Raw genomic sequence first — 25545 nt, 5'->3', positions numbered from 1 at the left:
TGCCTGTACCCTTCTTGGCGTAAACAAAACCCGCCGCAGAGGTGTAGTCCCCCATCTATACGGCTGCAGATGGTTTTCCCACTTTGTTCATCCCTACCAACCCCTCGCATGTCCTGTGGTATTTACTACCTTAACCTTGAGCAATCCACATGGCTCCATGCTCAGAATGCTGTCTTGCTCTGCCCCTCCCATGTTTTGTTCCCATGTTTCTCCGCCCCGGGTTGTCGAAATGCATCTGCATACTGACGTTGATCAGCAGACGTCCTGATCCCAATCCGTGCCTGGATTCGGTCAGGTCTGCTGCCCTATGCACTCTTGCTTCTCCACGCGTCGATCTTGATTCTGAATGGCACTGTAGGAAAAGGAGAGAGCAGAGGCAATCGTGGCATGCGGATGAAGGTCTGGGGCCTTCCAAAAAGCACCCCTCTCTTCCACCCCCCCCCTTTCGGACTGAGTTTGATGACCTGAACTCCGAAGTATAAAAACATCGGTGGCATTCCAGTAAACAAGAACGTCGATCACTGCCGAAGAATTCCATCTGCATTTCCAGCAGGCCCTGCATATATTCTAGCCCATCGCGCTGGCTCTCAAACAATTGCGCGCCTGAATCTCAACCACCGACACGTCCGACAACTCTCGTACTTTCCTTCAAACCCCTGGGTTGTCTTTGGGTCGATAATTCTGTCATTGCTTTGAAGGCGTACAGAAGCTCAGTACTTGGGCATTGCGATCCTGTCCATTCATTTTTTCCCTTTTTTCTGTACCACATTCTTTCTTTTCCGTCCTTGATTGAATCGAGTCGCGTTCGACGATCACACAACGCAATATGCGGTTTACCGACATTGGTATCTGGGCAGCGTCCCTTGTCGCCTCTGTGAGCGCTGCGTCCACCTTCTTGCCTGCACGTCCACCAGCGTTGCCACTGGCCGTCAAGTCTCCTTATTTGAGTACATGGCAGGATGCCGGCAGCGATGGGGGCAATGGTGGATATTTGGCCGGGCAATGGCCTGTATTCTGGAAGTACGTGGAGAGAATCAAAGCAAACCCCTGACATCGCTGGATTGAGAATCTCGCTGACAGGCGTCTGTTTAGTAACCAAGTGACTGGCTGGTGTGGTTTGATCCGTGTGGACGGTACCACTTACACCTGGATGGGTCTGCCAAATACCAAACTTGTTGATCAAACTGCATTCGAATATACGTCCACCAAGAGCATTTTTACAATGAATGTTGGGGGAATGGTGGAGATGAACATCACTTTCATGTCTCCTCTTACACCCCACGATTTCAAGCGCCAGTCCCTCGTCTTTACTTATCTGAATGTGGATGTCTCGTCCTTAGACGGCAATGAGCATGATGTACAACTTTATGCTGATATTTCCGCCGGTATGTCCTGCAGAAATACCTATCTGTTGCATATGTACGGAGAAAAGGATAAGTTCAGGACTAATGATGATTAGAATGGGTCGCCGGTGACCACTCTGCTATCGCACAATGGGACTATGGAACATCCGAGGGTGTCGCATACCACAAGGTGTTCAGACAAACTCAATTAGCTTTCTCTGAGACAAACCAGCAAGCTGACTGGGGCAATTGGTATTGGGCAACCGATGCCGCCAACGGAATGACCCATCAGTCTGGTCAGGATTCGGTAGTTCGAGGACAATTCACAAACAATGGAGCTTTGACCAACGGCGTCGACACGAACTACCGCGCGATCAACAAGGACTGGCCTGTGTTCGGCTTTGCATCCAACTTGGGCAAAGTCTCGTCCACGCCTATCAGCACACTTTACTCTCTGGGTCTCACCCAGGATGAGGCGATTCAATTCGAAGGCGCCTCCGGCTATGCTCCTGTCCCCTCGCTGTGGAAGAGCTACTTCGATACCGACGTAGCCGCCCTTACCTTTTTCCACAAGGACTTCCTTGAGTCCACTCATATGTCAGATTCTTTTGATGGCATGGTCGCTAAAGATTCTATTGCTGCTGCTGGTCAAGATTATCTGACTCTGACCTCGCTGTCAGCTCGACAAGCCTTTGGCGCTACTCAACTGTGTGGGACCCCAGATCAGACGTATGTTTTTTTGAAGGAAATCTCTTCGGATGGGAACATGAACACGGTTGATGTTATCTTCCCTGCATACCCCATCTTCTTGTATTCCAATCCTGAATACCTCAAGTTGGTTCTGGATCCCTTGTTTATCAATCAGGAGAGCGGCTATTATCCTCAAAGCTATGCCATGCACGACATGGGCTCAAGCTATCCTAACGCTACTGGTCACAACGACGGTAAAGACGAGGCCATGCCTCTGGAGGAATGTGGCAACATGATTATTATGACCTTGGCCTATGCCCAGAAAGCCGACGATAACGACTATTTGAGCGCCCACTACGCCTTGCTCAAGAAGTGGGTGAGCTACCTGGTCGACGAGGCTTTGTATCCGGCCAATCAAATCTCTACCGATGACTTTGCGGGATCACTGGCGTGAGTTCCTCTGGGGAAATTCTCAAGTGTCCATGGGCAGAAAAGGCTGACCATCTACTTAGCAACCAAACCAACCTGGCACTTAAGGGAATGATTGGAATTCAAGCCATGTCTGTCATTGCTGAGCGGACTGGTCATGCCGCCGACGCTAAGAATTATTCCACTATCGCCCACGACTACATCAAGCAGTGGCAGACTCTGGGCATCAATTCGAAGGCGAATCCACCCCACACTACTTTGTCGTACGGCGACGAAAACAGCCACGGTATGGCTCTCATCTCGTTAGGGCTGGTTGCAGGATGAGTGCTAATGTTGTATGTACAGGTCTTCTCTACAATCTCTTCGCCGATGCCCAGCTTGGATTGAACTTGGTCCCTCGGAGCGTGTACCAGATGCAGAGCGACTTTTACCCGACCGTCGCTGAAAAGTACGGTGTACCTTTGGACACTCGTCACACTTATACTAAAGGTCGGTCTTGACGTGATGTCGTACAGACACGAGAGGAAGTTGAGCTAACATCATGCCAGGCGACTGGGAGTTATTTGCCGCCGCTATTGCCAGCACTTCTACTCGGGACATGTTCATCCAGGACCTTGCCAAATGGGTGAATGAAACTCCCACGAACCGACCCATGACCGATCTTTACGACACTGTCAGTGGAAAGTAAGTCACCCCCAAATGTGACTTCGAGAGCGCCTTGCGCCTCTTCTTGAGCGTTGACTGACCAAGTTCAGCTATCCTGGTATTACCTTTGTGGCTCGACCTGTGGTGGGTGGTTCATTTGCACCGCTCCTTGTGGCCTAAGTGGACAAATGTCATTCTCTCCTTCATGCTGTGTTCATGTTCACTCTTATGATTCATTCACGCTTTTGATGGTTTTATCACACATCATCTTACCCAGGTATAATTATTGTCACTCTTGGCCTGCGACTGTGTCGATTTGCGTCTTGATACCCAATGATTGATCCCCCTACGCTCTTTGACTTTCTGCTGGGTTTTGCACCGACATGCAACGCTATATTGCATGACCGACACGGAGTTTGGAGAGGCATGGCAGTGTTGTCAGATTACTATTGCATGGTTACCTGCGCTTGGCAGTGAATGAGATAAATTATTGTTATGGTCGCTTACTGAAGCGTAGTCACCACATTAGTGATTCAATGTAAGCCCTTAGTACTTTGTTGCGTGGTTCACACTTGACAGTGTTTACTGAGGAACTCCATCTCGAGTGATTCTTAGGGTTGGCAATCAGATACCTATCTTACATACAACCGGAGCCCATAAAGGCGAAACACATGCCAAACGCCATACCACTCTCGCCCCAGTTCAAGGCATCATCCCGTGTAGAATTGTAGATAAACCTGGGCCGACCAGCCGTACCACAGCATTCCGACGCCCATCAGAACGTTGTCGGGGATCAACGAATATAGTCGATCCTCGGGTCGACGAGGGAATGGACGCATCGAGGGCCATCAAGATCCACTGGCACGAGAATACCCAGTTTAAAGCTTACCCTGACCGGCTTTGGCGTTGACGCTCGCTACGACCGAGATGTAAGGAGAAGCCGAGGCAATGTTCTGTCCGTGGAATTTGGAAAAGAAGCTGGTGTCACTTCCGCTATATGGGCCAGAGCTTCCGTATCCGTTCATTTGGCATGGACGACCAAGAGCGCCGCTGCAGGCTTGGGCGGCGCTAGCGTTGGGAGCCGTGAATAACTATTCAAACTTGCCCTGTATGGTCACATCGTTGATATTAGGCATTTGGCACGTTCTGGAAGAAGTTATCCTCGGCGAGAACGTAACCGCCAGTACCAGTCTCGAATGCATGGCCACCGTTATATTTCTCTGGACATCAGAGTAGATATGCTGACGGCAACCTCTGTATTTCCTACCTCTGTATTATTCGTAGAGATGGTCGACGGAAAGAAAAGAGAAAAGGTGAAATACAACTTGATTGGTGGTGATCAGGAAGGAGGAGAGAAACGATCCAATGTTATGGGTTTATGGGTCCCTCGGTGGTGCGTCGGCCGAATCATCCAAACATGCATTCCTTGTAAGGTGTGGCTGATCCGCTAAGATAGCTCTTAACAAGACCATTGTTTTTTCAGTCGCTAGTAGCAGATTCTGTTCACGTCTATACGAATCGAGGGCGCTGCTCGGGAGAATATGTTGTTTATGACGGTCATGACCCGACTGTGATTCAGGGAGCCTCGAATAAATCGGTACGCTGGCTTCTCGACCGGAAACAAGATCTTATGTAATAGCGCGTCTTGAATCGCTGGTCCCTAGATACCGATAGTTTCGAGTCTATAGGTACTTCTGTCTGGGTCTTGTATTAATCTAGCGATTCGGGGTGATTTCTGAGTATGATATTCTTTTTCCTACAGCCTAACTAGTATATCTATGCCACGAAGCCTATTCGTTGATGCGGAATACATTGAGGTAACAAAGGTTGAAGAACACAATTTGAGTGCTACAAAACACGTACGACCACAGGGTGTGGAAAATAGGGCTTCCCGTCCGCTCAGCCGTACTCAAGCCACAATACATGAACGCGCTCAATCTCCAAGGCGCCCTAAATGATCTTCGAGAGGTCGACTAAGACAAAACTTGGGTGTGGGTGATAGGGGTGAGAATATCACTAAGAGGGGTGACCGGAGTGATGAGGGTGAGAGGCTACTAGCGTTTCTGATGATGGTCTCGAAAGAAATTCTAGTACATCTGTACCTGGTACATCACCTATGCTTTGAAGTAGAGGACTCAGTGTGTATATAAGCAAGTTCCGCTCTTACCTTCTCAACTCATATTTCTGCTTTGCTCCTGATCCCAAGTCACGCCAAAATGACCGACTCCGAGAAGTATCTCGCGGAGATTTTCGCGCGTGTTGAGTCACGTGGCTTTACAACCGAATACCAGGATAGAAGAGAGGCAAGCAAAAACGCTATTTGTCAAACACAGTTAGCGCCCGCGACAGTCAATAGATACAATTCAGCGGTGAAGCTATGGGAATTGTGGGTAAATCGCAAACTTACTGAAATTCGGTTCTGACTTCTACTCGAAAGGTTCAAATGCTATCGACGCCTTGGGAAAGAGGACGAACCATGCGAATATGGCTCTGACCCGACTCCACAGATGCTCAAAGGCTTTGCGGAATTTTGTGTTGTCGCAAAATCGAAATTTCCATCCCAAGCAACTGTGACCGGGATATTCAGAGCTTTCTCTGCACAGTGGAAAAGAGACAATTCGAAAGGTCTACCAGAGGAGGTCACGAGGGATGTCTATAATGTAAGCTACTAGATTACTGGGAACCAATTAACCCCAAGAACCTAACGAAAATTAGTATATCAAAACAACGCTCACGTCTGAACGTGGTCTCAACACCAAGCCTCGGCAAAAGTTTCAAACAACGGGAATAGATATCCTGTACCTCCTGAGACACCTCTTCGGCTACGATGATCATGATTATGTACATGAAAGAGCCCGCGTGCAGTTCGGTAGCTTATTATCTCTCTTTGCCGGATCGGCACAGCGTGCGGGTGCAATAATAGTGTCGAGCTCGTATCGTGGAACAAATGAGTGTCTCTTCTATAAGGTAGGTAGATGTTGTGCTCCTTAAACAGACCGAATATTGATATAAAATGGATTTCAGCACATGACTTTCAACATCAAGTGGAACGAAAGCCGGGACAAGGTCGTTCGCTGGGTGACGGTTCGCCCGGAATTCACCAAAGGAAAACGTTATAGGAACGACAAAGTGGTGTGAGTGAGTCCGTCTGTGAACACTGAGCAGAAACTGACAAACTCTATCAGTGAGCGAGATTGGCTTCAGGAGCACCCTGTGCTTGCTCTGAACTTCGTGTTTTGGGTGATTGTGCTTGGGGTGGCAGATGGAGCATTCAGAAACTGCGAAACCCTACATGACGTGCTATCAGTGAAGCCTCCAGCATCCAGGGACACATTGACGCTGGAATGGGCAGATCATATCAAGGAAACACCCCTTTTCCGGATGGTCAGGCCCGAAGGGCCCGATTCATCACACGGCCTAAGTTTTTCGTCCATGAGACATCATTTTCAGAGTCTGGCGAAAAGAGATGGTTTCTACGATCCCTTGCGCGTTCATGGTATTCGAGGGGGAGTGGTCAACACTATAAACTGTGAGTAAAACAAGGATCGTCCGTCGAGTGATGGATAAAAGGCTTAATTTATGCTGACAAAACGTAGCGAAGGTATCTGACGCTAGTAGGGGGCAGGCTTTAGGTCAAAAAGACACAAAGTCTTTCCTTTCATATCAGTCCGATGTCAAAGACGTTGATATTCAGGCCTGCGTCTTCAATTTGCAGCCTAATTTCGAATGTCGGGATATGGAGCGGAGTATGTCAAACCACAGAGATACCAATGTTCCAACTCAAGTGAGTGCGGCTGCTCTGAAAGAGTTCAATCGCAGACCAGACATCGTTGAGCTCAACCGACAGATTGAGGATTTATCGGCAAAGATCTCTTTAAGACCTACACTTAATCCGAGTCTGACTGGCGAGAGAGCAAAATTGTACGGTCGAAAGGCCAAGGCGCTTCAATGTTTTAAAAAGCAATATGTTGAAGAATGGTGGAGTTCAAGCAACGATCGGTACACAAAGAGAGATGAGGACGGGAACAATTGCCCTTATCGCGATACAACACCTATTTTTGACATATACCGAAAATATGTTTCTGAACGCTCTCGTTTGAGTGAGAATCTGTTCAAGGAAGCGAATGTTGATAGCGAAATTGGTCGACAATGCCTGGAGGACATGCTCTCAATATGCAAATCAGTAGCGCGGGTGGCCTATTACCCGGGGCTGGAGCCACGAGATGGTCGATGCCCCCGATGTGAGAGGGCTGTGACAGAGTGAGTAACCCTTTCGGCTCTGAGTCAATCAGCACTGACAGGAATTGTAGAATACCGCTACAACAAAGAGCGAAACATATCCTTCAGTGTGAAAGAAAAGCGTTGAATGGCGCTCCGTATCAGCAAGCTTTAAAAAGAAAACGGACCCATCGGCGTACTAATCACAAATATGTTCAATTTTGTTACTTATGTGCAAGCTTCGTGTGTGGTGCGCAGGATTGGGGCAATCATTGCGCAGCTCATCTGCGAGAACTCCAGCCTCGATGTGGACTGTTGAAATTTCGATATACTTTGATTCATCCAGGCCTTTGTCCCTTTTGCTTGGGCAATGAAGACTTAGAGCCCGACAATCGGTTCCAACAATGGATGACGAAGGCGACGCTTCTTAGCCACATTGATTCTCACTTCGAAAGCCACCATTCGATTGTGAAATTAGAATGCCCGCACCCATGCTGCAAAGGCAAAAGCCTAGCTGCGGACAACGACCTTCGAAATCATTTTCACGATGCACATTCCATCGAGGAGCCGAGATCGAATTGTTTAAAGCGAAAGCGGTCGGCAGGTTCTTGAATTCTTCAACCCTTTACCATGATGTGATTACACTATATCGGCATTTCAAATACCAATTTTCAAACTCAATGCCTGATCAGGCATCTTTGTGTCGATACAGCGGGGTCAAGTTGCTCTCAAGTCATCTTGAAAAGCTCACTCGCTTCTCGTTGCTTTGTTTTGGCATCTTCTCTAGCGTTCAACTATTAGCTTTCGTTGCTCGCGACCAAATCATGTTCTTTCAATTCATACAGGCCACACTAAATTGACTCGCTCGATGTTTCGCGTTCTCATAATCGCTCCGTAAAAGCGCCAGCAAGCAAGGAAAACATAGTCAATCTTAGGTGGTTAAAATTCTATGGTCCACGTGAATATATGATGAGGCTGGACCTATTTAAAAGGCAAAAACTGATTAATTATCTTCCCCAGGAAATAATCAGTGAAAATAGGGCTATCACAATTCGTTTACATAAAAAGATATTAAACTAACTATATATTGATGTTGGGAGAACCAGAACAGGTACGTTAGCTCATGTGATCAGTACGAATGGCCAAGGCGTGTTAAGATGAATTTTGGTCGTTTCAACAATCTGCTACCCACACCACGCAGGTAGAATCAAGATATATACACCTCCATAGCTAGCCTCTCTCACTTCCTTCTTCCTCCAACCAAGCTACACGTCAGCTTTCACTTTTCCTTTTGTAGAGCACATCCACAAATAAAACGATCAGAGCTCTTCTTCCTCTAAGCTCTCCGAATCGGCAACCTCGGCACTCTTCAGAGATTTGTCGATTTTGTGACTTTGGCCATGCTGTCGCTTTCCGAGTACTGTCCCCCTGGACTCAATATAATCGAAGAGTCCCTGTGCACTCCCTTGGCGATCATGCCTAGGGTGCTTATACGGTGGACGCTCAGAAAAGACTAGTGCAAGTCGCTGCTCTAGTAGTTCGTCGTACATTTTGTGCAGGTCCGGTACGCCAAAGCCATATTCGCCATAGGTCATGATAACACCACTCCTTTGTATGAAAGTGGAAATGAGCGATTTAAGGCTTTCCCCACCTGAGATGCCGAATTTGTAATATCGCTTCACATCGACAATGTATAAAACGATGACCGGGCGGCTTGACTTGTTCCACGTGTCCATGATGGCGGAGAATTTTTGTGACACTCTAATCACGTTTTCTGCTTCCATCGGCCCGACCCACTTTGCATCCTCAAACCCAGGGGCCATATGACATGTGCGTGTATCAGGAGCGATTGTCGGACTCAGTTCAGGCATATCAGTGTTGCTAATAGCGAGGTCATAATCCTCGATCATGATGTGGTCAGAGTCAGTGTCTGGATGCCTATTATGCTCATCTTGATCTCGCGAATACTGGCTCTCGGAGCGAGGAGTTTCTTGAGAAGGAACTGTCAATCATTTCTCTGATTATTATCCAGATTATACTTTGCTTACCTGTAGCTTGAGGAGGTTCAGTTGTCTTATTTATATTTGCATACTCGCCTTCGCCACTTCCATATCGAAAAAGATGAATTGTAATTTCATCGAAGCACCCTGCCCCTAAAAAGCAGAACAGAGTATCTCTTACCACTCCAAGGGGAGTGGTGTACTTGGAACTCTGCTCGTTTCGACGGAAAATATGTTTCAGAAAGAGTTTGTCCCTGACAGTTTCGAATTGTTTTCTCGATGGCAAATTAAATTTGCACTCGGCTTCAAGATCTTCGTCATCGGTAGTGAAGTCAGGCTCGTCGTGCTCGAGCTCCAGGTCTGCAGGACTTCGATCAATTACGCGACGAAGCTGGTCAGCAAATCTTTTTGCCTGGTCATTCGTATAAAAGGCAAAACCTTGCTCTGAGAATGACTTCAATATGTTTGTCGCAATGATTTCCCACACGTCATGTCTAGTGAGGTCTCTCGTTTGCTTAGATTCGAATCCAAGGTGCTCCGCGAGTTCAGCCATTTTGACCAAACAAAACCGGACGGAAAATCCGTCAGAACAGTCTCCCCTGGGCTCTGGTTGGTAGATGAAGTGCCGCATTGCGAATAACCATAGCTGAACCAAGCAAAACATGAAAGAACATGCGGGATTTGGTACCGTTGTCCACCTATGTTCAGATGCTTGTAAAGGAGTATCATCAAGTGGTTTTCTCCACTGTTTGAGCATTGTGTCCGCAAATGAGCCTTTGAACTTTTGCGGACAGAGAAGACGCAGAGCTTTTGATGGGCCCTCAAAAAGCATCGCGTCTTGAAAAAGTGTGTTGAGTGTTATGATTCTTCCGGGTACGGTCAGCAAACGAGCTTTCAGCGCAGTTCGCTGACCACTATCTTTCAACAGTGCAAAAATCTTAGCTGAGTCTATCAGATCTTCAATTTTTGAACGATCCAGCTGTGAAGTGTGTGGCATGAGCCCTTCCAGAAGAACCACCGATGGAGCGTCCAAGTAAGGCACAGTATCGTCATCGAGAACGTGGGACCATCGCGAGAAAATCTGCTCCATATAATTCTGTATGAACTGCGATGCTGTGAGTATGAAACTTCCATGGTCATGAAATGGAGAATCTTTACCTGCGGACATCTCAGAGCTAGAATTCTCTCTATCTGTGTGGTCGCCAATGGTTTCCAAAGTCCAACGAATGGTAGTAGACGGTCAAAACATCTCAATAGCTTTGCGTTTTTCTGCAATCTCCGAACATCTTTTCGGCGGCCATCGGTTTTCAATTTCGCGAGCCATTTTCGGGCTCGCGCGGCGTCACCTTGAATTTGAAAGAGTCTCATAGCGCGATAGATTTCACCATCAGACGGATCGAGGCTTTTACTTGTATTCTCTTTCAAATGAACGATGGCTTGCAATGGTATACCTTTTAGGACGGTATTAGCTTCATTGCCGAATAAGAACCACGAGGGATAAGATACTCTTTGTATATATGTCCACCAGCCATGATTCTACGCCGAATAACTCCGCGGCTTTCAGTCTATGTTTGCCATATATACAGGGAAGCCGAACGCTGTGTGCGAATGAGAGCCTGTGCTGGCTTGTTGGATCCAACAGACACTCACGAGTGACGTTGCTATCGACGAGAGTCTGAGACAAAATTGACTCGTCAACTAATGCAGCGACTCTGTTCTCTGGCTCAAGGTTTCCGCAGCCCTCAATCTTGAAAATCTTCAGGATCCTAGCGACATTCTTGTCATCTAAGTTCCGGTCTTCATGATAGGGTACCGTGTCAAAGGCGAGATGTGACAGATCCACTATAGCGCAACCTTGAAAGAATTGGAGTCTCTCTGCCGCGAGGCCATTAATGCGATTTCCAAAATCATCACCCGCATGGTCCATGTTGGAAAGTGTTGATATTCTGAATCCCATGGGTCTTCCTCGTAGGGGCAGGCCTCCGGAAATTTGAACGATATTTGCGACACTGGTTCTGGAATAGGTGGGGCTGAGTCAAACTGCTTTACTTGACGCTCAAAACAATAAATGGATCCACAGATTCCATCGCTCAAAAGCGGCGTCTACGCATCTTCATCATGTCTGGAAAACGGCAAACAGTATTGCCCTTGAAATTACCTTGGTCGAATGTACAGGGCTCTAGGCTTGTAGCTGGGTCCTGTCAGGTCGGTGAAATTACTGGCAAAGCTGATCGCCAGGGTAAAGATACGCAGCAAACTACGGTCACCCCAAACAAACCAGGTACAGCGCATGTTGCAATCAACACTTCCATAACCGCAGAAAGCCTTGGTGTCCACCGAAGTCTATCGCAGAAAAAAATCTCAGCCGAAAAGTATCACAGGCTTTACACGATCGACCAAGCTGGACCCGGGATTGTGGCATTGAAAGACAGTGAAAATCTTCCCATCTATCTGATCAAAGATGGCAACGGAACCAATACGAACATTACACAGCAGATTACGTTTGCCAGTCACAGGAATATTGTGTCATTGATCAGCGAGTTTTCGTATCAGGGAGTTCAACAGCAAGTCTACCAGTACGAACACATGGCTGTCAGCATGGGATGTGTTGCCGGATCGGTTAATTTCAGCCAAGCCGACGTTGCGACTGTTTGTAGAGAAGTTCTGCAAGGTCTTCGATATATTCATGCCGTATTGAAGGTCTCTTACGGACTCGTGGACCTTGGAAATATCTTGCTCACCTGGCAAGGCGAGATTAAACTCGGTAAGAAGGCCATGGGAGGGGTGACCTTGGGCCCTTGCTCACCCAGTCACTGACGAAACGCAAGCAAACATTGGTCAATGCGCACAGAATGCTTTGACTGAGTCCAATCAACAGAAGGACCTAAGCGACGTCAGTAACCTGTTGATTCACCTCAGCAGTCGTGCTGTTCTATCTCTCGAGGCAAACGATATACTGCCAAAATTTCCATTGCCACGATTAGCTGGAGCCTTTGTGCAAAGAATAAGAAGAGGGGATTCAGTTGATACTTTGCTACGTGTAGGTGAGAAAGCTCAGAGTACACCTCACATCTGCTAATTGTGGCCAAGGATGAGTTCTTGCAACTAGCCAATCCCGGGGGAGCATGGAGTCTAAAACGACACTATTTCAGAACTCTGCCGCTTGGTATTAGAATCGGAAGCCCTATTGAGCAGGATGATTGAACAGTTTCCATATTTCAATATTTCAATTACTTTCTTCATGGCACGAGACAAAAAGATGACATTCCAAGACTATCTGTGTAACCCTAAAAAGCCCTGTGCCCGTGGAACGTAAGAGTGCTTACGGCTTGAGTTTATCAGCAGAGCTCAACAGGGTCGGGGGATCAGAGGTAGGTCGACAGGCCCCAACAAGGTCGGGGGACCAAAAGTAGGTCGGCAGGCCCTAACAAGACCGGCAGGCCCCGACAAGGTCGGGGGACCAAAAGTAGGTCGGCAGGCCCTAACAAGACCGGCAGACCCCAGCAAGGTCGGGAGACCAAAAGTAGGTCGGCAGGCCCTAACAAGACCGGCAGGCCCCAGCAAGGTCGGGGGACCAAAATTAGGTCGGCAGGCCCTAACAAGACCGGCAGGCCCCAGCAAGGTCGGGGGATCAGAGGTAGGTCGACAGGCCCCAACAAGGTCGGGGGACCAAAAGTAGGTCGGCAGGCCCTAACAAGACCGGCAGGCCCCAGCAAGGTCGGGGGACCAAAAGTAGGTCGGCAGGCCCTAACAAGGTCGGAGGGTCCCAGGACAAGTCTTGGCCAGCGAGGCCAGTGCCACCTGCGACGCGTTTTTGTAGACTCTTTGGATCAGTGCGTAGGGTATGGTATGGCGAAAGGCTGCCGCGATTATGAAACTACCTCATTGATGCCGAGTCTTCTTTGTAGACTTTATCTTTCATTCTCGTATGTTCTCGGTAATTATAAAGGGCTTGATAATGATTCCTCGTCTTTGCCACGGCAATACCACTCTTTTTAATTACAGCATTTGATGATCATAGGCGTTCCCAGAGATTCAGGTTAGAACCAAGATTTGTATACTGCTTGCCTCTGGCTCATTGTCACTCCCCAGGGCTGAAACTCTGTCTCAAAAAGTTCCACTCCTTCCCCCGCATGAATATTCACTAGGCTATGAAATGCGTTCCTCACGTACTCCTGTGCGGACACTGAGAATAAAGTGTATTAGCCTTCGTCATTCGGGGAAAAAAGAATGTTCAAACATACCCGAAACTATGATAGATCCTGCGCGACCGCGGATCTCGTCGATTAGCCGCTCCTTCCAATCGACGACACCACTGTAGAAATTTACTAATCCATTTTCTCCGAATTGGTGTACTTCGTTGTCATGCCTATCATGAATTGCGTCGTAGACTGAGACTCGTAGCATCTGGATTCGTAATCACGTAGTAAGAAGTGTTGAACGGTACTGGGTGTTGGGCGACACTCGGAACAAAACTTACGTATCCGTTGTCTTGCCTAACCAAACACTGAAGTAGGTCCCGCGCACTTTCCCAGTCACCGATCTGATCGAGCTGCCAAATAAGACAAATTTTTTGAGTCGTAATAGTTGCATTCTGGTGGCCGTCGAGTAGTTCTTTTATATAAGGTAGCTGGGCCGCAATGCCGATGCCTGTGGTGGCGAAAAAGACATGGCCGTAATTCCCAATCCTGCTGTTTGGATGCCAGTTGATAGACTTCGGCCCATATAAGCCGCTTGTCCAAGCCTTGTACGAATGATCGGGTCGGAGTCTTTCCACCATTTTCTGGGTAAAACCTGACTGTGGACGTAATAGGATTGTAAAGGATCTTGCTTTTCCTTGACGATCAGTTTCCCACCATGCCACTGTGAATGGATGTGATTGCAAGGCGTATTGAATTCCCACGTGTGGTACGCTCAAATTGACTCGTTGCCCAGCACGCACTTTCCATGGCCTAGGTAAGAGTACCCTGAGCTGCGTAGTGTCGCCAGGGTAGCATTGTATGTTGACCTTCGCGAGACTTTTTTCTACTGTCACATTTTGATACAGAGTACGGAGAAACTGCATCATGACTGTCAAGGTCAAAATTAACGCGTATAGTGCCGAGAATAGCCAGATATACCCAGGAGCAGAGCGAGTATGTTGCCAAATAGCGTAGACAACTGCTATCGCGCATGCCTTATGGGCGACGAGGAAGATTTCGTAAACTCGTCTCCGGACAAAAGGAAGAACGAAAAGGGATAAGAGTATACTCGCTGCCTGTGTCCATTAGCTGGGGCAACGATTTCTAAACATCCAATACACTTGCTCACCACTATGCCGTACACATTCATGTCAATATTCAGAGACGTAGAAGTGGTTCGAATTACGATAGCAACATGAATAACTGCTTCAAGGAGCGCGGCCACTGCGAATGACCTATGAAGAAAACTGTAGACATCGAGCGAAAAGCCTAGTGAATGCGCCGCAAAGTCATGACTGCCTCCGAGAAAAAGTGGTATCAAGTTGACAAGCGCTAAACGCGCTGCTCTTTGACCAGCGTCCTCAAGATCGTACGTTTTGAACGTATTGCAGAATCCGTTGATGCCGAGCAGCGTGAGAAATCCGAGTATTCGTCCATTGGAAGATGATCTGAGCCCCGGAACTCGGCGAAAATAACACGAGTAGACAACATGTCTAAGTACCATTGGCCTAATCAAATCCACCACCAGATGGCTACTGGCGATACTGCGAATCAAAGCCTTGATGAGGTTAAGTGTTACGAGCAACAGTACTGCGACACAAATACTGGCCCCATACACATTATCCGGACTTGCCGTTGGTTGCGAGGTCAAGTTGAAAAAAATGATCATAATAAAAGTAAAAAAGGCTAGAATTTAAGCGAAGAGTACCAATCGTAAAAGTGACTAGAAGTCTTCACTTATACCCGGCTTTGAGAACTTTGGCTATGTGGTCTATTAGGTTCAGCTAAGAGGCAGTTTGCGACACAGGTTTCGACGTCCACTAGTCAATTTAAAATTATGGTCCTTCCGTGGCCGAAATTAAAATTGGGGAAAGTAAATTGATTTCAATGTTTTCTATGTAATCTACGGCTAGGAGGGACTCTCTTGATATGAATAACAGAAAAAATGAATTTCGTGATTCGTTCACCAGAGAAGCATGCTCCGGTGATGTCTCGCGAGCAGATCTCATTACCATGGAAAAGTCACCTCTTAACATGCGGCAAACTCAATCCCCGGCGACATTGTATTCGACCCAATTGCGTCGCAAACAGTTCGATTTGCGATCAGGTGTCAAAACATCTCCAAGAAATTAACACTTCCCGAACCGAACCAAAGCAGTGCTGCAACCCATCTTTCCGCGCTAAAGTGAAGCTGCACTTTGCGCTGTAAGATTTTCGTAGATAGCTTCTAGCGCTCTCAACTGATCCAGTCTACTCGCGAAATATCTTGCGAGTTTGTCGAGTCTTGAGACCTGAATCTTGCCGGGACTAGGACATTTGAGGAGAGCGGAGTCATCATGAGATGCTGTGAGCGATCGACTTTTCTGCCTTTGTTGTCAGTCTTTTTTCTTCAAGGTACCGGACTGTTCTTGCAAGTACGTGGATAATCTTCGCATGCTCTAGCCATGCGCTATTGTTGTCTGATTTATAGACAAATGAGCCCTTTGGATGATCGACCATGAGATAGACTCTGGCGTTACATGTCTTTGCAAGCTCCTGTGCTTTGTTTTTCAGAGTTTGCGATCTCCTAACGAATCTGACTCGGGAATTTCTGTTCGGATCTGGACCACCCATTGCTTTCGGTGGAGAATTTTATGGCTTAAGTCGGTGCATAGAAATTTGAGATCCGCGGACCAGGAAAGCGACATTGAAAAGTCTTATATTCAGCATTCTATTCGCCACCGTAATCCCCATTCAGCAAGTAGTTACCGTACTCTTTTCAAGTCTCGACTCTGCGACAATGACGTTCTCCTCTTACGTCGTTGACCTCCAGGAATACCAGATTTCCCACAGGATCTGCAGTCCTCCCGACAGGGGTACCCATGGTCATCTCGTCCAAATGAGAAGCCAAAATTCTGCCTGTGAATCATTTGCCTAACCGTAGCAGGAAACCCACTGATTCTCCATTGTTTCTTCGTGGTGTTTGTAATAAAGACCTCAACACGTTGATCAAGGTGAGGTACGAGAAACGACATTGGTTGATAATAGCAACCGCACGTGTCACAGATACTTCTCACGCCATTAAACCTCTCAACGTAACCGTCCTGCGAAGTGTATTGGAGACCATCTGGATGAAGCCTCTCCAGTGCAGTGATGATTTCACGCGCCGGCCCTTTACACCTGACTGTTCCGTAGCACCAAAACGGACATGTAGCCTGCTCTGGTACCGACTGAATCAAGAAAAAGAAGCGGGAGACTAAGAGGGTCGAGACTGCTTCGCGGACCATTCGTGAACTGCCAGGCTGTAGAATGACCAGATCACGCAATCTTTCCATGCTTTCCACGGAGTCCAAATTTGAGTCAGTGCTTTCAAGGGGAGCGTCTAGACGATGACTATCTGTTTTCGAATCGTCAGTCAGTCGGTTTCTCCATTTTTTCCAATCTGCGTCCGTGTTCATTGTTGACATCCAAGCATCAAAGCCCCGCCGCATGAATCCGTCACTGAAGACATGGCGGAAATGGGGGGTTTGATCAAGATGCGAAGCCTTGCCAGTTCCGAGAGAGAGTACTCGAAGAGATCCAACAGCGGACGGCCAAACTTGCTGGGCGATTTGACACGCGATGTCACCCGCAAAATTGTACTTTAGTCCGCCATCCTGGAAAGATCCAATTCCTTGTAGATCCGCGGGGGTGAAATAGCTATGGGCGGTTGAGCAGATGTGTCTCATTGGCTGTGTTTCAAACTTACAATGGCGCGGCCGCTGTTGCCCTTGCACTAGTGGACTGTTAGACTCGAAACTCGAACCGGTGGACTAGCGGGCGAGAAGCAGGCGGGGAAAGTAACGCACGTCTTCCATAACAGGGGCTCATTGTGGACATCTTCCGGGTGTAGTATCCGAAAATCTGATAGTTGTGAGAGGACCGAAGTTAATCGCAGTAAATTCTTGTTCAAACTGACCACAATCCTTGTTCACATTCTCGGATGCATTGAAATTACCGAACACAAAGGTACTTGTGTCTTTCGAAATACTTGTGGTGATCACGCCAAACTTTGAGTCTGAGCGTTGGAGACTCAAATCCTTAGCGTCAGGAGCACTGAAAACTTGACGATCTTCTCCGAAGACGCTTTTAAGCGCATCGTCAAAGGCAATGGAGTCATAGCAACTGTCTTGTATGAGCCATTGAAGTGATCGAAGCGCACCACCAACTCGCGATTCGACGCCGGCTAACCGATGAAGTAGCATGGATAAGATGGAGGGGCGCCGCCGCGAGAAGATACGCTTCGCCAAAGTATCGAATCTTTCGGAGCATGTTCGAACGTCCCATGACATAGCAAAAAGACCGAGAGCGATAAGGGCCCCTGCAAGAAAAACAAACAAGTGCTTTTAGCACCAGTGGTTGGACTCTGCTCAACCAGCATTTGACATACCAGAACTTGTTCCGATCGCAAGATCCACAACATCCTGTATCGAGCACGGGGCTAGATGCTCAGCGGCGAGAGTCAAGAATTCCAATGGAATAACCCCACGAACGCCTCCACCATCGATAGCAAGGATACTTGCACTCATGGTAGGTGGAAGTACGCTAATGAGAAGAGGTCTTGGATACAGACAACAAAGGCATCCTTTGACCAGAAATTGGTATTCCCCACCAGCAACAGGGGTTCCGAAAATTTGGGCACAGCTGTCACATAATGTGTGCCCGCATGATAAGACATGCTGAGCTGAACGCAGCAGGCAAAATAGACAAATGTGGTGGCTCTTAAGACAGCACATCCGACCACTTAAGGATGCTAGCTGTTCTCTCCGCAAGACAGCGGATGGCTTTTCTGGTAGTAACTTAACCATGTTAGTGAAGTGACATGTGACGACTTCAGTCTCATACTCTGGCGTGAGCTCTGCATCCGTTGTCTCCAGTAAATTCTTGAACGCTTTCATCAAGTCGGAAGCATACAATCTCTCAAACACCAATTTGGCGTCGATGACTAAGCAAGTTAGCGCGGCGCACGCTCATTAAATATACACAGCGATAATACTGACCAAGCATTTGAGGCACAAAATGATCCATCAAAAGGGCTGATGCTATATCGAGTGCAACGTCCGAGCGGCGGATATCCGCCTCATAACAAAGCCTTAGGAAGTGGGTGAGAGAAGAAATGATACTCCCAGGCACTGGCCGATCCTCTCGAGTGGCTTGTACAAAACAAAAAGGGCTAGCAACGTCTTCGAGCAGATGATCAGTCGCCGATTGGAATAATCGATTAAGTTGTAACCCGCTTGGTCGCGAATGATACTCTTGCCGATTTGCCGAGATGAAATCGATCTTCTCGATTAGTAGCGCTCTAATACGCTGAGACCTGACCGTCTCCGATAATCTATCATCAATAATGTTGGAGCACTTGACTTCGGAAAAAATGGTAGACAAAACGCTCTCGTTACTTCTGTCTGGGCATTCTTTGGATTTTGCTGATAACAAATCATCAACATTCCTGACTGTTGCGTTTGAAGTGCAAAGTACGGAAAGGCTCGGCAATTGTTTTGCGGGAAAAGGATATGCAGATTGAAGCTTTGAGCAACGCTGCACAAATCGGCTAAAACTCTGCAGGTCCTTTCTGTCGTCAATGAATATGCATACCACATCTGTGAACAGAAATATCAGCCGACACCAGACTGCGAGAAGAAGCTCGGTCGATGAATCGGGATTCCAGGATGCAGAACGACCTGGACCGGCCCCAAGTTTTCTTGCGCAAGCCTCATCGGGATCAGGAAATCTTCCGTCTGCCAATAAGATTGGCTTGGAATTCTGCATGGAAGAAGAGTCACATCGGAGTTTGATAGCGGCTGAAGAATGGTATCTCTTGATATTGTTGAAGTTGAAAATCTGTTGGAGAAGCTGATCCTTGATTCTTCCCCCAAGAAACACACACAGCGAGGGTGTTTGGATATCTGGATTTGGTAACTCCTCGACAACATTTCTCAATCGATCAAGAACTCGAAGAGCAGGCTGCGCATCTTCTCTCATTCCAAAATCGAACCAGCCAATATCCAATTTGTTCAGCATGTTTTACGAAGTCAACGGTGATATAATAAACCTCAAAAGCGCAATAATGTCAGCATTCATTGGCGTTTAAATAGCCCTGACAATTGGGTACTCTACCAATTCAGAAAAGAGCATAGTGCCAGAAATCGACAGCTTCTCACCTTCTCCTCACCCCACCACGCTACGGTCTCTGTTACTAGATGAACCTCTGGGAGTCCAGGCCTGATGACCGATTTACGTGCCGGCTTAGCACTGATGCACGCTATTTGAATGACCCTATATCTCGCACCATGCTGAGTCCGTTTGTAAACCCCTGTCCATCCGATCCAATCAGCCATAGATATATACCAACACTACTGATCCTTGTAAAAAGTTGGATTCTCGCCGTTTCAAAGTCCATTAAAGCTGAGACCCTGTCCCCTTTGGAACAGATCTCCCACGCGGATCAACTATGTCTACTTATGAAAGCTTTGGCCAATTTTCGGCTCCGTACAGTAGCAACGATCTGGATCTTGCTCTTGCTGAATGTCAGGAACTCGAAGACCCTCTTCAAAGGCTTAAACCCTTCACCCAAATGACGACAGAGTCTACTAGCCTCCCAGATTTGCAGCTGTATGATGATTGTACTCTGGGCCAGTGGCTTCCAGATACCACGAAACAGACAGATTTGGGAGGATTCGATGACTTCAATGCATCGATAAATGCGACCATGCCGGAATCATGCACCCATTCACTCCAAAGCACGACGTACGTCTTCAAACTTTAATATTTGCTGCTGTTTCGTTCGTTAACAGTAACAGTGGCATCAATGAACCAATACACGGAAATGAAAACCTGAGCCGCAGGAAAAGTGAATTGTTATCGCAATCAGCTTCTGATAACCGGGTGGTGCTCAACAGATCTTCATCAACAATTCGCCACCTTAATGAAGACTATCAGACTTGGGACCAACATGCCGCTTCGCTGTCCAGACGATTCGAGAAAATGGATGGGAGTCTAAATAATGTCCAAGATCGTCTGTCGAGGCTTGAACCTCGTTTGATGGGGTTGGAGCTCAGTCTTGATAAGATTGACGGATACTTTCAACAGACAGAGGCTCATCTGAAGAGAGCTTTACGGGAGATCGATATCCTAGGTGACAAGTTCAAGACTCTTGACAGTATTATGCTTGAAGTCATTCGACGGGAGCAAATTGCAATGCAGGAGATAGGCGAATTAGCGGGTAGATACAATGATCGCTGAGATATCAGGGCTGCTGTCTGATAACGTTTATTTCTTATTCTCTGAACATATCTCTAGCTCATGTCCTATTCCTCAACATCAAGATACCTCGAAGTAGATACAATAAAAGGAATAAACTAGCTATCGCAGTTCCTGAAAAAATGTACTTAGATCGAGCATTCGCTGCAATTTGCCGACTGGTTTTCCCAAACGCTCAAATAGTCTTGATCGGACTGTTGCAGTTGGGCTGCCGCAAGTGCAAGTGCATCCTCAAATGATCCAAATATGTCGAACATCTTTTGTTGAAGACGCAGAAGGATTTGTTTGGTCTCTTTGTGCCATTGAAGCTCTGCTTTCAAGTAACTCAATTCGTAGGCCATTTCCTCGAAACGTGTGTGTGCGTCAAATGACGAGCTTTTCGAATCTCGTAAACGCGATGGAAGCCGCTCGATGATGGACGAGCTACCGCCAAGGCAAAGTACTCGATGATCCATTGGAGATACTTCCTCCGTGATAGGCTCCAGGCGCTGAGAGGTAATATGACTCATTCTCAAGCTAATAGGGGATGACAAGTGTATGTGAAACGCAAAGGGCTTGTTCCTGCGTGGTGCTGTTCCGGAGTGGTGCGGCTTATTAATTATGGAATTTGGGTGGTGAAGACGCACGATTATAGAGAGAAAGTGGAAACAAGACAGAGGAATGAGATAGCAGACTGAGAAATCTTTCGGGCCTATGTCAAGCTGTTATAAGACTTGGAAAGCCGTATCAAAAGTCTTCCCGACCAACCACAAATCTTTGCTACAAGCTGAATCTTGATGTGAAGTCATCTGAATTCTCTATAGCCTACTCTTTATGTTGGGAGTTATCGAAGTGTGTACTTGGTATGGGGCCATGTTCCAGTATGCGTGCTGAGCTCAATATCTGTGGCGGCCGTGAATCTGCGACACGGAAATAGCACATCTACTGCCTATATCCCACAGCTGCGGCACTGAAATTGGACAGTCCATATAGCATTATAAGTATCTCTAACTCTAGCAATGTTTGAGAAACCCAGCAACGCAACAAGCAAGCGATAGCTTACAGCTCTTTTGATTGACAGCACATTCTTATTTTCATTCATTCATCGTGACACATGCTATGCGAGCATGGCTACTGACACAGAAGCCAGCATGACAACTGTGAGAGCTTCTTTCCATACTTTATCGATGTCTGTTCACAATGGAAATCTCACTAATTAAGCAGTCAATTCCTATTGTCGAGAAATTGTTACGACAAGAAGAGGAGTCGAAACGCTATCAAACTACTCTGGAAACAAGAATTTATGATGATTCGCTTGCCTATCAGAGACTGCAAGCGTATTGTTCGAAGATAGAACGGGCTATGGCAGGAATACAGTACCAAAAGTCGCAGGTAGACTTCTCTCTAGCTCACACTGCCGAGACCTGTCGAACATTGGCATACGACCTTTCTACTGAGAGAACAAAGACACGGAATCTGGCCTCTCAACTCCAGCAATTATACCCTGCAATTGATGCTTGGGTTAATGATTCGCTACTCAAATTGCCCACAACTGAGTCCGCCCATTCGGTTGATGTTGAGCATTTGGTCGCTCAGAACCAGCAGCAGAAAAATTTGATTCAGAAACTGCAAAACGAAGCGAAAGCTCGAGAGGATGCTATCGATCAGTTGAAAGAGACTTTGAAACATACAGAGGAAGAGCTGTACGTTGCCAATTGTTTGCAACAACTCGGATCAAGCGATGTGGAACCAATGGAAGAGATCGACAGCCCATTCTCAGCCCAGTCCTCTGTCGATATAGTAACTTAAGAGCCAAGTGTTTTGTCCGGTGATGGCCACGTCAATCTTTCTCTGATAACTATAAATAATCTTAAAAAGTCCACGAATCTTTCGGGTGTCTTGAATAGAGGCGTAAACTAGAGTTTTATCAGGCGCATCGCGCATCGACTTGTTGCTTACGATGAGAAGCATATGTCTGTGCGCTACTCACAAGATCTAGATTTGTCGTGGTTCGGAGATAATCATCCTCTCAAATTTAACTTGAATGGCCCGCTTCTGGCTAGGAGTTCCAGCGTACACGTTGAGAGAAACATGAATTGCAGATTTGCCATGCTGCCTGGAATTCAGTATTTGTGCGATCCATTTCTACCGTTTCGCAATTCTAGCCTTGCCGAAGATAAGAGGTCCCGGGATGGCTTCACCAATGTTCTAGCGTGGCACCTATTCCTGCGATTACGCGCAGGACTCCCGGCCTTATTATGAGTTTCGAAATTGAACCTACAGTCCCTGTAATCCCATCCCTAGCTGCAGCTCGGCAGGAAAATGGAATGTGGGACCCCTGAACCGCGCTTAAATAGAAATCATACGTTCTTTTGTAAGAGTGTTCCAACATTTTCTTAATGAGTGGCATTGATTCCAATTTGCTGAAAACATGGGCTGTAGGCAGCAAGGTAACAGGGGTTGGGTCACCTCAGGTTAGGTAGACATGCTTCTGACAGTGCAGAAATACGTCCAGTAGAGGTCAAAGGACGATCCCGCAATATGCGCTAATGCGACACTAGTTCTAAAGGTCTGCTCTTGTTCCAAGCGCTTTTCTGCGGCACGGGTTCTATACGCCTGCTGCGACATTGGTTCTGAGGTCGCATTCACCAAATAGAAGTAGAATGATGAGCGAGCTCTGGAGCCCTAGAGTTCGAGGTCTATTTAGAGAGCCTAACGCGCATGACAGTTGCCGGTAACGAGGCCATGATTTCAAGCCCGTACCTGCAGTGCCTACCATGTATTTACCTAAATACATTTCATGTCTTGTCGCTGTGGCTAGTGCTTGCCATTTCAGTGTTCCAGTGAAGGTATGATTTTATCAAATGTTAATAATCGCGCACTCAAAATTCGGCAGGTTTATGCTTCCCGCAGCTCCGTGGTTGCGGCAGTTACGCCTATAGGGACTTCGGTCACCGAGGGTCCACCTTCAAGGTTGTAAAAGACGTGCCCCGTTCACGATAATGAACGAGATTTAAGACTAGTCTAACCTCGATTAATCGCTAGTGGAATTTGGCTAGCCTCAAGCCGTATAGTACCCACGTCTCAGCTGGCCTCGAGCGCGAGCATGACTCACGACGTTCAAGCTCTAGGCACGACTTCACCATCCCGTTTACCAATAACTTTCCTAAGCCCCACATCCTTAACGGAGATGGAGGCGAGCGGGCACTTCGCCATGACTCGAACTGATCCAATCAACCTCACAAGCAAGCCAACAGCCAACTCTGGGTCGAGAATTGTCAAAATTCCTGGATCCGTGTTTTCGTTCTTGGTCATTTGTCTTTTTTGACCGCAATTAAGAAACACCGGCTTATCTTCTTTGATAACCATGCTTACTCGTCCAGCAGATAAATCACTCTGCCCCTATGTATTCAGTGCTAGCTATAGTTATACTATCTATCATATGTATCTTATAATTGAAAGTATCGCGTTCATATTTCGATTCTCTAGTAGGCATAGACTACCAATAAAGTGTTGGCGGCTACTAGCGAGTTCAGTGGCGCCGCAGGTCTGCTTACCATCTTTTTCTGCCAAGTAAGTCTGCCGTAGTCATACCCCGCAATTATCGTCCAATTACTTTTGTTTGATGCACTATCCATCCGATGTATGTTTGTGCAACGCAATGCGCGCTCACGAGTGTAAGAGGGTCGGTCGGTGGAGGAAACCCAGAAAGCGGTACAAATAGCGGTTAATAAAAGGGTTATAGATTTTCGTGGCTTCAATGTAGCTCTAAAGCAGGAGGTAGTCGTAATATTACATTTAGGCTGGAATTCCGCCTTTCAGACCCTCTATGCATATGCTATATATCATATTACGTATTTATTGATGGTGAGCCGCACCAACCTTGGTATAAGTCGACTACCGAACACGAGAATAGTCCTTCAACGTCCAATGCTCATACAGATGTCATAATTACGTAGACTATTGGACAATTCTAATTCTATAAAGCTCATGAGGACTTTCACATACTGTCGCGAAACTTTTGGCTTTTATAAACTACAATCCAACACAAACATCACTGAATGGAATCAGAACTCAATACAAATTTTGAAAAAGTGATTGGGCATCATTTCCATGCCCGAGACTTGATAGAAGAGGCTTTGGAAGAGTCGGGACTAGCATCTGCAGGAAATGTGCGGCTAGCCTTGATAGGAGACAAAGTACTCGACCTTATGCTGCTTCAACGTTGGTATCGCGAAGGCAACACTACGGGTATGTTTATACCTTCCAGTACAGACGTTTAGCTGATATATAGGTACAGAGCAAGGAACAAGTATGCTCCAAGCTTACGCCTGCAACAAGCAGCTAGCCTCTAGGGCTAAAGTCTTGAATTTACAGAGATTTATCCACCAAAGACCAGACTTAGACAGGAATGTACCGGACAGCACATTAGCCACCACCGTGGAAGCTATTCTTGGTGCAGTTTGGCTTGATTCCAACGAAGACGTACAGCAGGTGGATGAAGTCATGGAGAAACTTGACCTATACCCACCTTCCGACCGCGTTTCTACCTAATATACTGAGTCCTCCGCATGTGAAGATTATTCTGTCTTCGAATTGATTCAGTATCTATCTAATGATAATTACTGATATGACAATGACCTTTCTTATGGCCCGCCGCATTGAGTCTCCAGTTCACTAAGTATCTCTCGATAGCATGCTGGAAAAGTCTGATGGCTAGTTATTATTTGACTTATTACTGTTTGTAATTGAATAGCTGATTGTTTATTGCCTGTTTCATGC

The 25545-nt window shown here is 46.9% G+C and overlaps 10 protein-coding genes across 10 annotated transcripts; 6 read left to right on the top strand and 4 right to left on the bottom strand.

Moving 5' to 3' along the window:
* Positions 1 to 826: 826 nt before the first annotated feature.
* gta1 (glutaminase GtaA) lies at positions 827 to 3287 on the top strand (the record flags this gene model as incomplete). The annotated part of the gene is made up of 7 exons (XM_056937307.1): positions 827 to 1020; positions 1093 to 1385; positions 1460 to 2483; positions 2546 to 2748; positions 2808 to 2951; positions 3011 to 3146; positions 3218 to 3287. The coding sequence occupies 7 exons, from the start codon at positions 827 to 829 to the stop codon at positions 3285 to 3287; spliced, it is 2064 nt and encodes a 687-aa protein (XP_056787172.1).
* Positions 3288 to 5323: 2036 nt separating this feature from the next.
* Positions 5324 to 7371, top strand: N7539_007705 (uncharacterized protein; the record flags this gene model as incomplete). The annotated part of the gene is made up of 6 exons (XM_056937306.1): positions 5324 to 5493; positions 5545 to 5767; positions 5823 to 6074; positions 6132 to 6241; positions 6293 to 6636; positions 6704 to 7371. 6 exons carry the CDS (start codon positions 5324 to 5326, stop codon positions 7369 to 7371), a joined length of 1767 nt encoding a protein of 588 aa, XP_056787171.1.
* Positions 7372 to 8694: 1323 nt separating this feature from the next.
* N7539_007704 (uncharacterized protein) lies at positions 8695 to 11252 on the bottom strand (the record flags this gene model as incomplete). Its single annotated transcript, XM_056937305.1, has 4 exons — positions 8695 to 8812; positions 8874 to 9315; positions 9374 to 10438; positions 10976 to 11252. The coding sequence occupies 4 exons, from the start codon at positions 11250 to 11252 to the stop codon at positions 8695 to 8697; spliced, it is 1902 nt and encodes a 633-aa protein (XP_056787170.1).
* A 191-nt stretch (positions 11253 to 11443) lies between these two features.
* N7539_007703 (uncharacterized protein) lies at positions 11444 to 12142 on the top strand (the record flags this gene model as incomplete). The annotated part of the gene is made up of 1 exon (XM_056937304.1): positions 11444 to 12142. One exon carries the CDS (start codon positions 11444 to 11446, stop codon positions 12140 to 12142), a length of 699 nt encoding a protein of 232 aa, XP_056787169.1.
* A 1555-nt stretch (positions 12143 to 13697) lies between these two features.
* On the bottom strand, positions 13698 to 14953 carry N7539_007702 (ferric reductase family protein; the record flags this gene model as incomplete). The annotated part of the gene is made up of 2 exons (XM_056937303.1): positions 13698 to 14582; positions 14636 to 14953. Coding segments are annotated over 2 exons (1203 nt in total), but the record flags the coding sequence as incomplete, so codon positions are not given.
* A 733-nt stretch (positions 14954 to 15686) lies between these two features.
* On the bottom strand, positions 15687 to 16119 carry N7539_007701 (uncharacterized protein; the record flags this gene model as incomplete). The annotated part of the gene is made up of 2 exons (XM_056937302.1): positions 15687 to 15864; positions 15905 to 16119. 2 exons carry the CDS (start codon positions 16117 to 16119, stop codon positions 15687 to 15689), a joined length of 393 nt encoding a protein of 130 aa, XP_056787167.1.
* A 131-nt stretch (positions 16120 to 16250) lies between these two features.
* On the bottom strand, positions 16251 to 18422 carry N7539_007700 (patatin-like phospholipase family protein; the record flags this gene model as incomplete). Its single annotated transcript, XM_056937301.1, has 3 exons — positions 16251 to 17184; positions 17488 to 17845; positions 17915 to 18422. 3 exons carry the CDS (start codon positions 18420 to 18422, stop codon positions 16251 to 16253), a joined length of 1800 nt encoding a protein of 599 aa, XP_056787166.1.
* Positions 18423 to 19975: 1553 nt separating this feature from the next.
* Positions 19976 to 20766, top strand: N7539_007699 (uncharacterized protein; the record flags this gene model as incomplete). The annotated part of the gene is made up of 2 exons (XM_056937300.1): positions 19976 to 20271; positions 20325 to 20766. 2 exons carry the CDS (start codon positions 19976 to 19978, stop codon positions 20764 to 20766), a joined length of 738 nt encoding a protein of 245 aa, XP_056787165.1.
* Positions 20767 to 21963: 1197 nt separating this feature from the next.
* Positions 21964 to 22572, top strand: N7539_007698 (uncharacterized protein; the record flags this gene model as incomplete). The annotated part of the gene is made up of 1 exon (XM_056937299.1): positions 21964 to 22572. One exon carries the CDS (start codon positions 21964 to 21966, stop codon positions 22570 to 22572), a length of 609 nt encoding a protein of 202 aa, XP_056787164.1.
* A 2252-nt stretch (positions 22573 to 24824) lies between these two features.
* On the top strand, positions 24825 to 25317 carry N7539_007697 (ribonuclease III domain-containing protein; the record flags this gene model as incomplete). Its single annotated transcript, XM_056937298.1, has 2 exons — positions 24825 to 25014; positions 25058 to 25317. 2 exons carry the CDS (start codon positions 24825 to 24827, stop codon positions 25315 to 25317), a joined length of 450 nt encoding a protein of 149 aa, XP_056787163.1.
* Between the last annotated feature and the right edge of the window lie 228 nt (positions 25318 to 25545).

Source organism: Penicillium diatomitis (assembly GCF_028827545.1).
Source record: "Penicillium diatomitis strain IBT 30728 chromosome Unknown utg000011l_segment0_segment0, whole genome shotgun sequence".
Lineage (NCBI taxonomy): Eukaryota > Fungi > Ascomycota > Eurotiomycetes > Eurotiales > Aspergillaceae > Penicillium > Penicillium diatomitis.
This window is presented reverse-complemented; position numbering and strand designations above follow the sequence as displayed.